This window comes from Microcaecilia unicolor, chromosome 2 (assembly GCF_901765095.1).
Source record: "Microcaecilia unicolor chromosome 2, aMicUni1.1, whole genome shotgun sequence".
Lineage (NCBI taxonomy): Eukaryota > Metazoa > Chordata > Amphibia > Gymnophiona > Siphonopidae > Microcaecilia > Microcaecilia unicolor.
This window is the reverse complement of record NC_044032.1, coordinates 490,894,875-490,910,109: the sequence shown is the minus strand read 5'-3', so window position 1 is coordinate 490,910,109 and position 15,235 is coordinate 490,894,875. Positions and strand designations below refer to the sequence as shown.

Below are 15,235 nucleotides of genomic sequence, written 5' to 3'. Positions count from 1 at the left end.
TCACAGTTTAAAGAGAAATTTATTTTGAGTGAACCTTGATGTTACAATGAGTAAAGAAATACAAGAATTCTGCCCCTTCCCAAAAAAAAGATGTAACCATACACAACTATATTTCATACTGTAATATAAAGATCTGAAAGAACTACAAATTAGAAATAAAAAAACAAAACATTACATGAAAGATAATAAAAAACAAAAGGGTTCTACCTTTAACTGAAACACAGTAATGGCTTATAATTACATGACTGGCAATGAGACACACAACTTAGCAACATAACATAAGTATGCTCTCTAGTGTACATTGGACATACAAGGTTAGGATACAAGCTCAAATTCGTGCCATGCAGTCCTTGTTTAGGTGTCTGTCTTATGTAGGTGTCTCTAATTTCATCCTACCTCTCTTTGCAATTACTAGGGACGTTCTTTTGTGCTTTTCCCTCAATTTTTGGTTCTTTCACACATTTGTTTTAATAAACAATTTTAACGCACACTAATCTATAGGTTAACACACAGTGTCTTAACCCACACAATTTAAGGCTGCTAACAAACAATGCACACTAATGAATATGCATCCCTAGCAATTACCAAACCACTATACTTCTACCTCCTCCTCCCCCCCCCCCCACAATCATGACCATTTCCAGGAAAAAATATTTATTTATAGAACTATTACCACTAATTAGTATAGGGAATCAGGATGCCTAAAGCCTAATATAGGCTTTAATTTATAGCATTGCTTCATTCCTTCACTGGAGCAGTTCACTGTGCAACATGTTTGTACTAGAGAAACTGTAAGGCATCCAATGAAAAACATGTAGCCAAAGTTAGATGCTATATCCGGCAGGAATTCCATTTCCAGTTACATTCTCTTGCAAGTGTACCAATCTTTTAAAAACACATTTATGTTATTTGAATGCGTTTTGCTGCTCAAACCAAGCATCTCCGTAAAGTTTATGAACCTTGGAAGTGTGCATGATTTGTTAAGGCAAGGTCATTTTGCATCAGCTAAGGTTTCTTGAAATTTCATTTAGAAAAAACTACAGGGCCACTAATAAAATGTGCTTTTGGTGGTTTCCACCATACTTTATGAACTGGATAATTGCAAGCAAGGACTCTTCAAGTTCTTGACAATACTAGCACCACACAGAAACCTCAGCAAAAAATTCCATTAAAAAGGGGGGAAACTGTCTCATTGACACTCTTCCAAGCCTCAGAAATAGACCACATTTTTGAAGTATACACTGATAACTAGTTTGGTATTCTAAATTCATTAAGGAATCTGGTGCAATTCATAATCTTAAGGGTATGCTATAAGTAACACCAGCAAGGGGGGGGGGGGGGGGGGAAGAAATCACCCCCTAGAATAAATGGCTAATGCCTGTGGGTTTCCAAGGCTAGGAAAAGTGAGGAAAATACAAAATTACTTCCAGTGGCCATATAAAGGACCTTTAGTACCTGAATGTAAGGGAAGTGAGAATCTCTTGTTTGTTTAGGCGTAGATGTTAAGAATCTTAGTAGTAAAAGGCTGTATACTCTTTACTCCAGTTTATGATTACAAAGCAAGGTGGAAATTTTTGGACACCTCTTTATGAAAAGAAATACCTCACATGATGAAATACTGACTCATTCTGCTGCACTCAATGAACTGTTTTAAATGTAAAAACTGCTGAAGTTAGAAGTATTAGGAGTTTTTAAAATAAAGTACCACTCTTCAGTTCACAGTCTAGGCTTTGGCCCCATTGTATAGCTCTGCCAATACAATTTGATGAACTGCATGAGAAGATATTCTAAATCTAAAAATTTCAGTTTGCATCTGGTATGTAAGTAGCCATTTAAAAGACCTTTAGATTAATGGCCTTCCGTAACACAGTTGATTTTAAAACTTGCTATAGCCAAATATACTTGTAAATAAGAGGAAGACTATTTTTCAATGAAAGCTTTTTCTTTTCAAATGGAATGATATGGTATGAGTTAACCTGACTGGAAACTGCAGGCCTCCTTAAATTATGCAAAAATCACTATTTTGAAAGAATATATTTGTGACCAAACAAAAAGAAGTTCACATGACATATGAAGAAGGGAGTTGCGTGGTTTTGAAAGCTCAGGTGTTATTACATCATCTATTTGTTGGTCCTTTACAAGGAATCACAACCTATGAAAACTCCAGTTTTCTCCAGGATAAATAAGACTACAAGAATGACATTATTTGTGTTTGAAGAGTGGAACATCTGGAAACTGCAAATTTCAGAGCTGGTTAGCATTGCAAACATGGCCTAACTTGTTTACAAAATACTTTGTGCATTAAGTAAAAGCAGTATTGAGCCTTATATTTTAAACAGCTGCGCAGTATCTTTAGCATAGAATAAATGTAAAGTGATGTTAAATTGGGGGTCAAATCTATTAATTGCTCAGCTCACAGGATTAGCACCCTTAATGTTATTTTCTGGCTGCAATCTTTATCAATCAAGCTATAACTAGATGTTTAATTATTAGTTTGCATTCCTTTACATAAGACAAAACACTCAATACAATCTGGTACATTCTAGTGGTTAATGAATTTTAGATTTAAAAATATGACAGTGTTCCCGCAGTGCATCTGGCCTTAGGAGTCGCTCTTCTTTTTGCTCTTCTTCAGGAAGGAAGGCGTGCGAAACTTTTTTTTCTTTTTGGAAGGAGACTTGCCTGGAGATTCGTCACTGCCTGCGTCTGCTGCAGGTCCCTCCTCAGCTGCTGGGAGTGCTGCTTGGTCAGCAGGCTGAGATGGAGGCTCTTGACTGTCAGTGGCAGGTGTCTCTACCTCATTCTTAGGCAGGTCTTCATTGCACCTAGTGCCTTCCTCATCTTCTCTTTCCAAAGCAGGGAAGCCAAGTGCTTCTGAAGGCTCATCAGGGGTAAGGTCTGGGAGGGTCTGCTTGAAAGTTGCAGCATCACTGTCATCTTTGTAAGTTTGGTCCTGTTGCGATTCTATTATATGGATTAACAGGAAGTGGTAAATTAAAAGTTTCAGCTCATTCAGAAATAGTTTACTATTTTCAATAGCATTTATTTTAGTATTTCTATTCCACTTCTATTTCAGGCTGAGAGTGGTAGAAAACTAAACCAATTGAATATTCCATAGCTTCAGAAATATATGTTCGCTTAAAATTTTTGCCATATAAACACTAAAATTTAATCATCTACTTAAGCTGTAAGTAGATCCATTTTAAAATAATTATTACAAAAGCAAGTTTCATACATAACAAAGGACTTTATTTGCAAAAATTTTGCAACAGACACAGGAGAAGAAAAATTAATTTGAAACAGGACCTGAAATGTTTAAGGTCTTTCATTTTTAATCTGCACTGAAAAACTGCAGATATATTTGAATTTTAATGCTGACTTGCTTTTTGAAAATTAAACTCAGCAGCATCTACACGATTCTATCAATGGCTGATAAGCAGTGAAACATTCATGACATACAGGTCTGATGGAATTAATATGAAATCACCATTTGCTAACAGGGCTGTGAACATAACACTCAGCAGTGTGTCTTGTTAACACTGCATCTTAGTGTTAAATTTTAGATGACTTTGATATTTTAAAGTAGTATATTTTAGGACACTAAGTTCCAAGGAATATTTAATAAAAAGTCAGGTAATATTAAACTCCATGTTCCAAACAACCCTCATTTTCACCAACTGCAAAGTTATTAGAATTATGGGCATCTCAATAAAGCCTTAAATGTGTTATGCTACAGATAGAGATAAAAAAGCTGTTATTTGTTATGAGGTACAGTACAAGTCTGATTAACCTATTAGTATATATATATCTAGGTTACAGAAGCTCCCCTATTCAAACCCACAGCACATTCTAGGTTTTTAATTTCTTCAAAATGAAAAGTGAGAAAAGTTAATCAGGCTTGAATGTCTTTCTTCACATACTGTACCTTGAATTAATTTTAGCTGTTAGAGAAGTTGCAGACTTCCTGAAATATTACTCTGGGACAAAGAGCAGAGCAAGACTTGGCCATGACACGGAACAGAATGAAGATTATTTTATATAAAGACCAAATAATAAGACTAGCATCATCTGCAAAATATCTATCCTATGGTGCCTTAGAAAAGTCTTCACACCCTTGTATATTTTTCATGTTCTGTCATCTAAAAATACAAGTCAAATGCAGTGAAGGAGGAGTGTATTTCACTGATCTATACAACACATTTTACACTTTCAATATGAAAGAAAGTTACAGAAATATTCATAGAGTAATTAAGAATAAGAAATCCAAAGAGGAGTGTATGAGTCTTCATAGCCTTTGACTCAATACTTCTTTCTACAGCAATAACTGCCAGATGATCAAAAGCCCCGCGCTGTTCCAGAGCTCTAAAAGTAGCACTGGAACAGCGTGGGGTGTTTTATTAGACCTATGATCAGAGATAACTGCATGCAAATTTAAGCACGCAATCCTCCTGCACTTGTTTGACAGGTCTGGGCTGTCAAAAGCCCAAACCTGTCAAACACAGGGGTTGGAGGTCCTGCCCCGAGCAAGGCAAAACAGGGACTGGAGGTCCGGTGGACCTCTGGTCTGCCCCCCCCCCCCAGGATCAGGGAGGGCTGTAGATCCGGTGGGTTTACAGCCACCCCTAACTCCCCATAGCATTTCAAAAAAGTCCAAAGTCCCTGGTGGCCCAGTGGATGACCAACCCCCTCCCCCCGACACAGTTCAGGGAGGTCTGGTGGGTCTCCAGCCCTCCCCAACCCCCCAGCATTGGAAAGGGTCCCTGGTGGTCCAGTGTCAATCCCCCACCCCCCTCACCTCTCTACCTTGGGTTGGAGGAGGAAGGTAGCCTGCCTGCCTCCCTCCTCTTACTTAGACGCCGCAAAATTTTGCAGTGTTGAAGTAAGAGGAGGGAGGCAGGCTACCTCCCTCCTCCAACCCAAGGTAGGGAGGTGAGGGGGGTGGGGGATTGACACTGGACCACCAGGGACCCTTGCCAATGCTGGGGGTTTGGGGGGAGGGGCTGGAGACCCACCGGATCTCCAGCCCTCCCTGAACTGTGTAGGGGGGGGTCGGGGGGGGGGGGGGACCTCCAGCCCCGTCGCGGGGGGGGGGGTCTGCAAACCCTAACGCCAGCCTGGTGTAGAGTTTGCCACAGCCAGCGACCCAATCTTTGGCGCGCTGGTCGCTGATCATTGGGGATGAATATGTTTAGCCCTGTTTTGCATGCATTTGCATGCTAGTTGCATTCACAGCCCTCGAGCGCGTTGTTTCATGCGCTCAGGGACTCTGATCATGGGGCGGTAGCAAACACCGGTGCTAATAGCCTTTAGTGCCGGTGTTTGCTTCTGATGATCCCTTTGTAAGAGTCATGAGTCATAAGTCATTTAGGTTAAGCTTACATCAGCTTTACACAGTGGAATGCATATTCATTGCAGATATCCTGAAAACTCAACTGGCTGAGTGTGCTTCCAGGAAAGGGATAAAAGCACTGCATTATGGCACTGCTTCTCATTCATCTCCTGGAGGCACACTCAGTCTGTTGGATTTTAAGGATGCCCACAATGAATATGTATGAGATAAATCTGCACACAGTAGAGGTCTCTTGTATGTAACTCTCTCATGCATACTCGTAGTATTTCTCAAAAACACATTGGCTATGTGTGCCTCAGATGATAGAAGAGCATGATATTGGAACAGTTAATTTGGATTTGCTATGGTAAAGGATGCGAAGAGTTATGTAATCAAGGTTTTTTGTTTTTTTCTTAATACTTTTTAATATCTCTATGATTGTTCTTAACACATTAAAAGCAGAGGGTATGTTGTATGATCAGTCAAATTCCTACTTTAATGCACTCTGAATTGTATTTTTTAGACAGTGGAATGTGCTAAGTGTACAAGAGTATAAATACTGAAGATGATATTTGGAATAGCCTCCTAATCAGTTACAAACACTCATGAGGCAAAATCTCCATAAATTAGAAGTAAATAACTAAGTACCTCTGAATCCCACCTATAAGGGCAAGACCTATAATATAAGCTGCTTGATTTTAAGTTACTAACCTCAGTAGAAAGGAAAGGCTGAAATTCCATTCTACATTTTGTAAACTAGCTCCCCACCAGAATATTTGTTCAGGCTTAAAGGGACTCTCTCTTCTGTACTACCTGTATAGGGCAAAATGACCAACTACAAAAGTAATTGAGTGATGATTGAACAGTATTCAAAGTTCTCCTCAATTGTTTATATTGAAATAGGGAGTCAAAGAAAAATGAAAGATTTAATCCTTTGAAACTGCAAGGCAGAATTGACAATGCACTTTTGGTACAACATCATTTGGAATGGAGACTAAAAACTCTAGACCTTCCAAGCAAGAGGACTAAAAGGGTGTCAGTTTCTACAGAAACATATCAGCTGCTCAAGATCAGCACCAATTATGCTACTCAAAGCTTCTCTCAAAATATCAGTTCCAGAACTGAACAATTCCAGGAAGGCAACTATGAGAATCTGTTTTACCACCAACTGAAGGCAATTATTTTGAAAACAAGAACCAAAGGGAATAAAACAGAAAGATGCAAGAGAATGAAGCAAAGCACACAGAAGATACTGGAAGAAAAAAAAAAGCAGAAACAGGTCAGAGAATGGGATGATACTTACTATGGTAACAGGTACTCTTTAGCATATCCATCTCCTGTTTGTAATGCAGCCACAAGAAGAAAAAAGCACAAGTAGAAAAAATCTATGCATTCATCACAGCCATTGAGTTAAACAAACAGAATGGGTGACACCATTCTTGAGAGAAGAAATGAGATGGAGTGAATGAAAGACTTTGTAAAAGACAAGTGATCTGTCACCATAAACAGGATAAGGAGTACACAAAACGAAAATCAATTACATTGACTGCACACCAGACTGTTGAGCAGAACAGGTCAGTACTGTAGGGGAATTGACTAATGTAACTTTACAAGTCAGCACTACAGACCTCTATCTATCACTATGTAAGACTAAGAAAGCCAAAAGTGGAGAGAAGAGATCTCCAAACATGTTAATCTAATAACGACAACACTGAAGAAGTGTGCAGTGGCGTGTAGCTCCAAATTCCCACCAGTGTGGGCAGGCCAATGTGGGACAGCATCAGTGGTCATGCTTAGAAGAGCAGCTTGATCAGACACCCAAAGGCCCACACAAGTCAAAGCTGCTAAAAGCCAGCAAAATTTAGATAGTGGGATCATACAGGCTTTGTTGATAATGCACACTTCTTTATTGTTCTTAACAGTTTAAGAGTTTGATACGTTTTTCTAACGTTTACCAACCCCTCCCCTATTGGGTTTATTGTTAAAGCCACATGTACCCTTTTTGCATTAGAGAAGAGCTTTTGTTTTTTTCTAAGTCTCTCATACCTTCTTCTTGTTTAATTGGAGTGCTGGGTGGAGTGCGAGTTAAATTGTGGTTAGGAGGACCCTCTTCTTTCTCTTTTCTGGATTCTTCTGGATGGTCTACAGATGCACAGACAGTAAAGAGAATGGTTCAGAGGCCTTAAGTGCCATACAGATATTAAGTGATTCAATTGTTCCTCTCTTCATCTGTTTCCATTCAAAGCAAGGAAATATATATTTCAATATACCTGCAAAGAGCTGCTAAGACACTGGTCACTGGTGCATGTGAGAAAAGAATGCCCTCAGCACTTATCTGGTGAGACCTGCTAATTTCTTGAGCACAAGTATCCTCTCCTGGAGGCAGCCACTGTGCATCAAAACGCCTTTTTGCATTTGCCCTAATGGTGCAATCAGGTCACAGTTTCTACCCGTTCTCCTTTGACATTCAAAAACTACATGCCCGTATCATGCTCTCACATGGGACATTACTGTTACCCTGAGATGCCCTTCCAACTCTCTTTATGTTTTATTTTATATAAGCTTTTTTAACCATTTTCTACACTACAATTTCAAATAACTGTGCATTTCAACATAGCAAAAAAAAAAAATATCATGATTTCCAACTCAATTTTTTTGGAATAGCGTGAAACAGAAAAATAATTGTTTTCTTTGCGCAGCTCTCTAACCTCTTCTGGTCTCTTGAACGGAGCCTATGATTTGTGATCATCTTCCTGAGGCTCACAAACCAATATGGAACACATGAGCGGGTGGAAGATACACAGTAAACTGTGAAGTTGAAGGGTTGGAATTTTTCCCATATCTTCAAAGAATATGTATTATTTAGACCTGTAGAGCAGACCTTTGGTGGTCATACTATTTTTGCTTATGATACACACATTTATTAAAAAAAAAAAAATTACAGAGCCACGCTGGTTTGTCAAAATAAATCGCCACTCTTTTCCCCCAACTAAATCAGCAGAGGAACTGCAAAAAAGGTGCAGTTTCTTGGCAGATCTCACAGCTTTCAATACAGTATTGTGGGATGGTACTTCTGGCTCTATGACGTATCAGGCAGGAAAGTGATACACCAGACACCAGCTGTCTAACTTTTCTGTGATGCAGGATTAAGCTTAGCACTGCTCAACTGCATTTGAATTAAGTCAATTGCTTGCCATTTAAGTTTGAGCCAATACTATGTAAATCTCTCAAGCTAAGAGGCAACAACAGATTCCATTCTGTGCTGTGCAGGAAGCATCCTTGAGACTCAAGGATCAGACTATTATTAAGGCAGGGGTTCTCAACCCAGTCCCTAAGGGCACACCCAGCCAAATCAGGTTTTCAGGATACCCAAAATGAATATGCATGAGATATATTTGCATATAATGGAGGCACTGCATGCAAATTTATCTCATGCATATTCATTTTGGGTATCCTGAAAACCAGACTGGCTAGTATGTTCCAAAGACTGGGTTGAGAACCCCTGATCTAGGGGGATACCACTACATTCTCTGTCAAAAACAGCGCCATAAAGTGAGGGAAACAATTTTCACTTGCTTTGAATATACTCCAGTGCTTGATTACAATTTATTAATGTTATACAAATTATTCTCAGTACAGCATAGAAAAGGCATTAGGTTATCATTGTGTTAATATGCAATCATTCCAGGTAAGCATGTTTCTGTTCATGATCTGTTGTATTTAAGGCAATTTGATGAGAAAATGCATTGTTTAATAATCAAAGAAAGCATTAAAAATAAACCCAACCCAAAACAAAATCATCACTTCCCTTCATCCACATTAATTAAATTGCATGAGTCCCTTTCTTAGAGGAAGGAATCCCCAAAGAAAATCATTTATGTCTCCTCCCCAGCATTGGTAAGCTGAATCAAATCTAGAAGACTGCAGAGAAGGCTGAGACAGTGGGGTCTCCAGACCTGCAGTTTAGGTAAGAGGTGTAATCATTGATTGACAGCCAATGTTCCAGCATTCATTAGTACCTGAGGTTTCTGTAAACAGGTCAAGGTTGGAGCTAAGTGCTTGGATGACAGCAGTGTGAAATTCCTCATGGGGGGACATTGGTACTTCTCCATGTGTGACTGAACCAGGAACTAACTCAGCCACAATTTTGGTGTTCTTCAAGGGGTCAGATTCCATAGCAAGTTTTTGCTGAATCTTCATGTCTGCTTCTTTTTGTTGACTTGAGAATGAATTTGATTCATCCTTTAAATCCTGCTTGCTTTCAGCATTACCTGAGGCATGTTGCAGCTCAAGGCTGTGAACCTCAATTAAAATGTCAATCTCTCCAGCCACAGTCTGTCTCAAATCAGTCTCTCCATAGTTTTGAAACTTACCTAGGAAAGGTGTAGCAATGTGGAAAAGGGAAATGCATGCAGTTACACCATACTAAAGTTACACTGTTTCTTTGTATAAACAGCATAATTTGGCAGAGATTAGACAGTAATAAAAAAGAAAGCCGGATGTGCAACTTAGAAAATCCATTTCCAAAACAGATCAACGTTTCCCAGAGTATTTATATGTTTATACAGCATAAAGCATAGGGAGACATCTCATCTAAACAAAGTGGTATAGTCTAAGTAGTCGCAGGCACAGCAAGAATTCACTCTCCTGCAGCTTTCTCAAAGTTTTGTAGCTCTGAAAACGTGAAATTTTCACCTTCCATTTTCCCCACTGAACACACTGGAATGTCTACTTTGACCAATTTGGGCTTGGGAACAACTATGACAAATCAATCTGAGTATGTTACCTAAATAAAGTCATTTTACCTTCATCTAACTCAGCTTAACTGTATTGCACTTATTAGACAACCACCATAGATTCACTATATCCTATCTTCTACATGATTTCTAGGACCTGAAGAAGGGGGTTAACTTCAAAAGCTAATCAAAAAATGTATTAAGTTAGTCCAATACAAAAAGGTATCATCTTATTTTCTCTGTTTTGTTTTATTTCTATTTATTTACCTTTGAAAGTAGACTAACATGGCTACCACACCACTTAACTCTAGGCGACAGCAGAAAAACTCCCCACAATCTTCAGCACTGAAAACAAAATCCTTCTTCGTCATCAAGATCAGCATTTTTCTAGAGTTTAACTGCATCATCATATTTTGATATCCCCCCCTTAACAAAAAGGAAACTGCCCATTATTATTCTGAAGCCATTAACTGTCTAAAGTAGCAAAAATATTGTATATCACCACCACTGCAAGTAACCCCCCCCCCCCCAAACCCATAATGTCTTCCTCCAAGGATAACTGCACCTCTTTAGTTTTCTGCAATATCCCTGGAGAATCCATTTATATATTTGTATAATAGAGTAACTGGAATACCTCTCAAATGTCCTTTTTCTTTTTTAAAATCTCAGTACTCTTTACTGAATTATAAATTAACATACATCTTACAAATACAGAAAGAAAAGCCCAACAGAACCTTTAGGCATACCCAAGCCCTTTAACAGCTTAATGGCTATTAACTATACTTTTCTAACATTTACAAATACTTTGAGAGTGTCTCTCTCAGGGATGGATTTAAGATTTTGGTGCCCACAGGCAACAGATTTGATAGGGGGCACAGGGCTGTTGAGACACACAGCCAGGCAGGACTGGACCACTGTGCGCCTTTCTCCCAGGCAGTCGCCTCCACGCAACCCCGCACCTTTCTGTCTCTGAGTCACTGCTGTGCTGCCTGCTCCCTCGCTCTGTCCTCTCCTGCTCCAGTGCTCCTGTGTGCTGGGACCTAGATGATTGCATTAATGCGATATTGAGGTCCTGGGGGAGGTACACAGGAGCAGGAGAGGACAGACCAGAAAGCAGGCAGGAAGAAGCTTGCTGGCGTCGGGCCCATCCCCCCCTTGGAGGCTGGGCTTGGGGAATTTTGCCCCCCCCCCCCCTCAGCAGCCCTGAGGGGGCGAACTGCAGACTGCACAGACTGGAGAATCAGAAGAGGAGTGGAAGGTAACCATGGGGCTAATCAGGGACGTAGCCAGACTTCGGCAGAAGGGGGGTCCAGAGCCTGAGGGGGGCACATTTTAGCCCCCCCCCCAGCGCCGCCGACCCCCCCCCCCCCCCCGCGGTCCTATTTTTCCCAATCCCGCGCAAGGCTTCGTTCTAGTCTGACAACTCACAGAAACAGAATGAAGCCTTGCAAGATGGCTTTGTTCTGTTTCTGTGAGTCTGACGTCCTGCACGTACAACGTGCAGGACGTCAGACTAGAACGAAACTTTGCGCGGGATTGGGAAGAAGAGGACCTCGGCTTGGCTAGCGGGGGTTGGGGTCGTCCGCTAGCAAAGGTAGGCGAAGGCGGGGGTCAAGAGGGTCGTCGGCAGGGGGGTCCAGGGGCAAATCTACGGAGGCCAAGGCCCCCGTGGCCACATACTGGCTACGCCACTGGGGCTAATGCCTTTGAAGCAACACATGAACATGGCCCTAAAGCAAGCAGCAGCAGGCTTCTCTTTAGCCTGGTTATTTGATCTTTCAAAATGTTGGTGCCCTGGGCAGTTGTCTGTATCTAAATTAGAGCTTGGTGTCTACAAACTTATTCTGATTTGATTGAATCCCTAATACAATGGAAAAATGGCATCTTTGTTCCTTGCTTTCACAACCTGTTTAATTGATACCAACACATGAGACTACATCCTTGGTTGCTGCTAGTCTTTGTGCAGTCATGAATGGTTTGGTATCAACCAAGTGTTACCCTGTCCAAAGTGTACTGCATTTTCCAAGTTTTGTGCAACAAAAAAATTAACATAAACCAGGTGTATGCAACTTTATTCCTCAAGAACTGCAAACAGGTCTGATTTTTACAATAACCCAAATTTGCAGATTAACCATGGAAATACATTTGAAGAGGATACCCTGAAAAAAAGTGACAAACAGGTCTAGTTAAGGACCAGAATAATCTGCCCTTGCCTTACCTAATAAATTTCAATTTGGCATTCATTTGCTTAACACATCCATATTTTAAAAGATCAATAATTTCTGAAGTGATAGTAATACTATTTATTCCTTTCCCAAGAACACTGAGAAAAACATCACTAGTTTGCCTATAGACAAACACCTTGAGCAGAACTTCCCACAGCTTGCGTCATGTTTTCAGTATGCACAAGATAAAGTTCCACAGACAGGGTCTTCAATATATGGTAATTTATCTTATACATATTTATTGATTCCCATACACTTAACAAAACTGGGTTTCAAACACTTCAATTGATTAGACTCTGCATTTTATATATATTCAACTAACTTGTCAAAACATTTTTAAAAACTTTTCCACAATATTGTATAAATATCAAGATCATTTATACATTCCTCAATCACATTCATACATTACCATATAAAACTTCACTTACCTCGTTAAGTCCCATTATGAAAATATATCTTGATTTCTAAGTCAGGGGTTGTGTCGAGCCATTTAAATCTTTAACGACTCTCAGGAAAACAAGCGCCACTGAAAACACAGATGTACTGATATACTTTGTTGTAGAAATCAAGATATATTTTCACAATGGACTTATTAGATAAGTGAAGTTTTTTTTATATGGTTATGTATGAATGTGATTGAGGAGTGTATAAATGATCTCGATATTTATATTATTCAATATTGTGGAAAAGGTTTAGAAAAGTTTTTCATAATAAAAGTTAGTTGAATATATGTAAAATGTAGGGTCTGCAAAATTATTGATATACATATTTATTGAGGGTATCCTGAAAACCTAATTCATTCTGGTATGCCAGGGCATTTCTGGAAAGCTGTCCTAGAGGATCCTATTTGTTACTTTATTCAAATCAAAATGTGTGCCGTTAATTAGAGCCTGCTGTTGCTGCTACTTCAGTTGCTATCTTATCCATTCTCAAATGTTATCCCTACACGTAATGTTCCTTAATTTGAACTTCACTCACTGCTCATGGTTCTCTCATCAAAAGATCTAGCAAGATCCAATCATGTTTTCCACAACACTTTATTAACATTCTTAACTTGCTCTTTATCATCTTGGGCAAGTCACTTGGCTGATGCTCAGAGTAATGAGCATGTAAATAATGCTGTCTTAATATTTCGCCAGTAATTTACTGCACAGTACTCTGCGCTAACTTTCCCAAAAGTGCCTGAGTGGTGACTGGCTTATGCACTGACAGGAAAGCTGACATTTGATTTGGGGGGGGGGGGGGGGGGGGGGGGGGAAACATGCTAAGGCTCCCCTTACCCACAATCCAATCCAAAATTCCCCTTGCGCTCCTCCCCTGTCACAAGTCGCCCTGATGGTCTAGCGGGAACCTGACCCCCCCCCCCCCCCCCATCCCCTTTGGTTGGAATCAGGAGTGATGCTCACTCTCTCCTGCTTTTCTGGGCCAATGGTGACACCCTGCCCTATGCAATGCATCCTGAGATCCCAGGATGCACTGGGTGGGGCCTAACTACCATATAAGCCCTTATATGTTAGTTAGGTCCCACCCAGTACATCCCAGGATGCACTGCGCAGGGTGGGGTGCGACCATTTTGCTTCTAATCAAAGGTTTTGGGGATGTAAGGGTAGGCCTCTGCTAGACCACCAGGATGACCTGTGACATGTAGGGGGATGGTCAGGGCCTGGCTGGACCACCAGGCCTGGCTGAGGTAAGGGGGCTGCAGGACCACCAGGACATGTACATAAGTACATAAGTACATAAGTAGTGCCATACTGGGAAAGACCAAAGGTCCATCTAGCCCAGCATCCTGTCACCGACAGTGGCCAATCCAGGTCAAGGGCACCTGGCACGCTCCCCAAACGTAAAAACATTCCAGACAAGTTATACCTAAAAATGCGGAATTTTTCCAAGTCCATTTAATAGCGGTCTATGGACTTGTCCTTTAGGAATCTATCTAACCCCTTTTTAAACTCCGTCAAGCTAACCGCCCGTACCACGTTCTCCGGCAACGAATTCCAGAGTCTAATTACACGTTGGGTGAAGAAACATTTTCTCCGATTCGTTTTAAATTTACCACACTGTAGCTTCAACTCATGCCCTCTAGTCCTAGTATTTTTGGATAGCATGAAAGGTCGCTTCACATCCACCCGATCCATTCCACTCATTATTTTATACACTTCTATCATATCTCCCCTCAGCCGTCTCTTCTCCAAGCTAAAAAGCCCTAGCCTTCTCAGCCTCTCTTCATAGGAAAGTCGTCCCATCCCCACTATCATTTTCGTCGCCCTTCGCTGTACCTTTTCCAATTCTACTATATCTTTTTTGAGATACGGAGACCAGTACTGAACACAATACTCCAGGTGCGGTCGCACCATGGAGCGATACAACGGCATTATAACATCCGCACACCTGGACTCCATACCCTTCCTAATAACACCCAACATTCTATTCGCTTTCCTAGCCGCAGCAGCACACTGAGCAGAAGGTTTCAGCGTATCATCGACGACGACACCCAGATCCCTTTCTTGATCCGTAACTCCTAACGCGGAACCTTGCAAGACGTAGCTATAATTCGGGTTCCTCTTACCCACATGCATCACTTTGCACTTGTCAACATTGAACTTCATCTGCCACTTGCACGCCCAATCTCCCAGTCTCGCAAGGTCCTCCTGTAATCGTTCACATTCCTCCTGCGACTTGACGACCCTGAATAATTTTGTGTCATCGGCGAATTTAATTACCTCACTAGTTATTCCCATCTCTAGGTCATTTATAAATACATTAAAAAGCAACGGACCCAGCACAGACCCCTGCGGGACCCCACTAACTACCCTCCTCCACTGAGAATACTGGCCACGCAATCCTACTCTCTGCTTCCTATCTTTCAACCAGTTCTTAATCCATAATACTACCCTACCTCCGATTCCATGACTCTGCAATTTCTTCAGGAGTCTTTCGTGCGG

At 40.8% G+C, this 15,235-nt stretch overlaps 1 protein-coding gene across 4 annotated transcripts in view; it reads right to left on the bottom strand.

Moving 5' to 3' along the window:
- Window positions 1–15,235, bottom strand: part of ADD1 (adducin 1) — a 293,072-nt gene continuing 277,837 nt past the window's right edge. For 2 of the 4 annotated variants that reach the window (XM_030191131.1, XM_030191128.1), the window contains 3 exons: window positions 9,349–9,702; window positions 7,376–7,471; window positions 1–2,964 (listed from right to left, as the gene is read on the bottom strand). In XM_030191131.1, coding sequence (XP_030046991.1) covers window positions 2,603–2,964; window positions 7,376–7,471; window positions 9,349–9,702 — 812 coding nt within the window. In that variant the 3' untranslated portion in view covers window positions 1–2,602. The remainder of the gene's footprint in view (window positions 2,965–7,375; window positions 7,472–9,348; window positions 9,703–15,235) is intronic. The other 2 variants (XM_030191129.1, XM_030191130.1) reach the window with 1 other exon arrangement.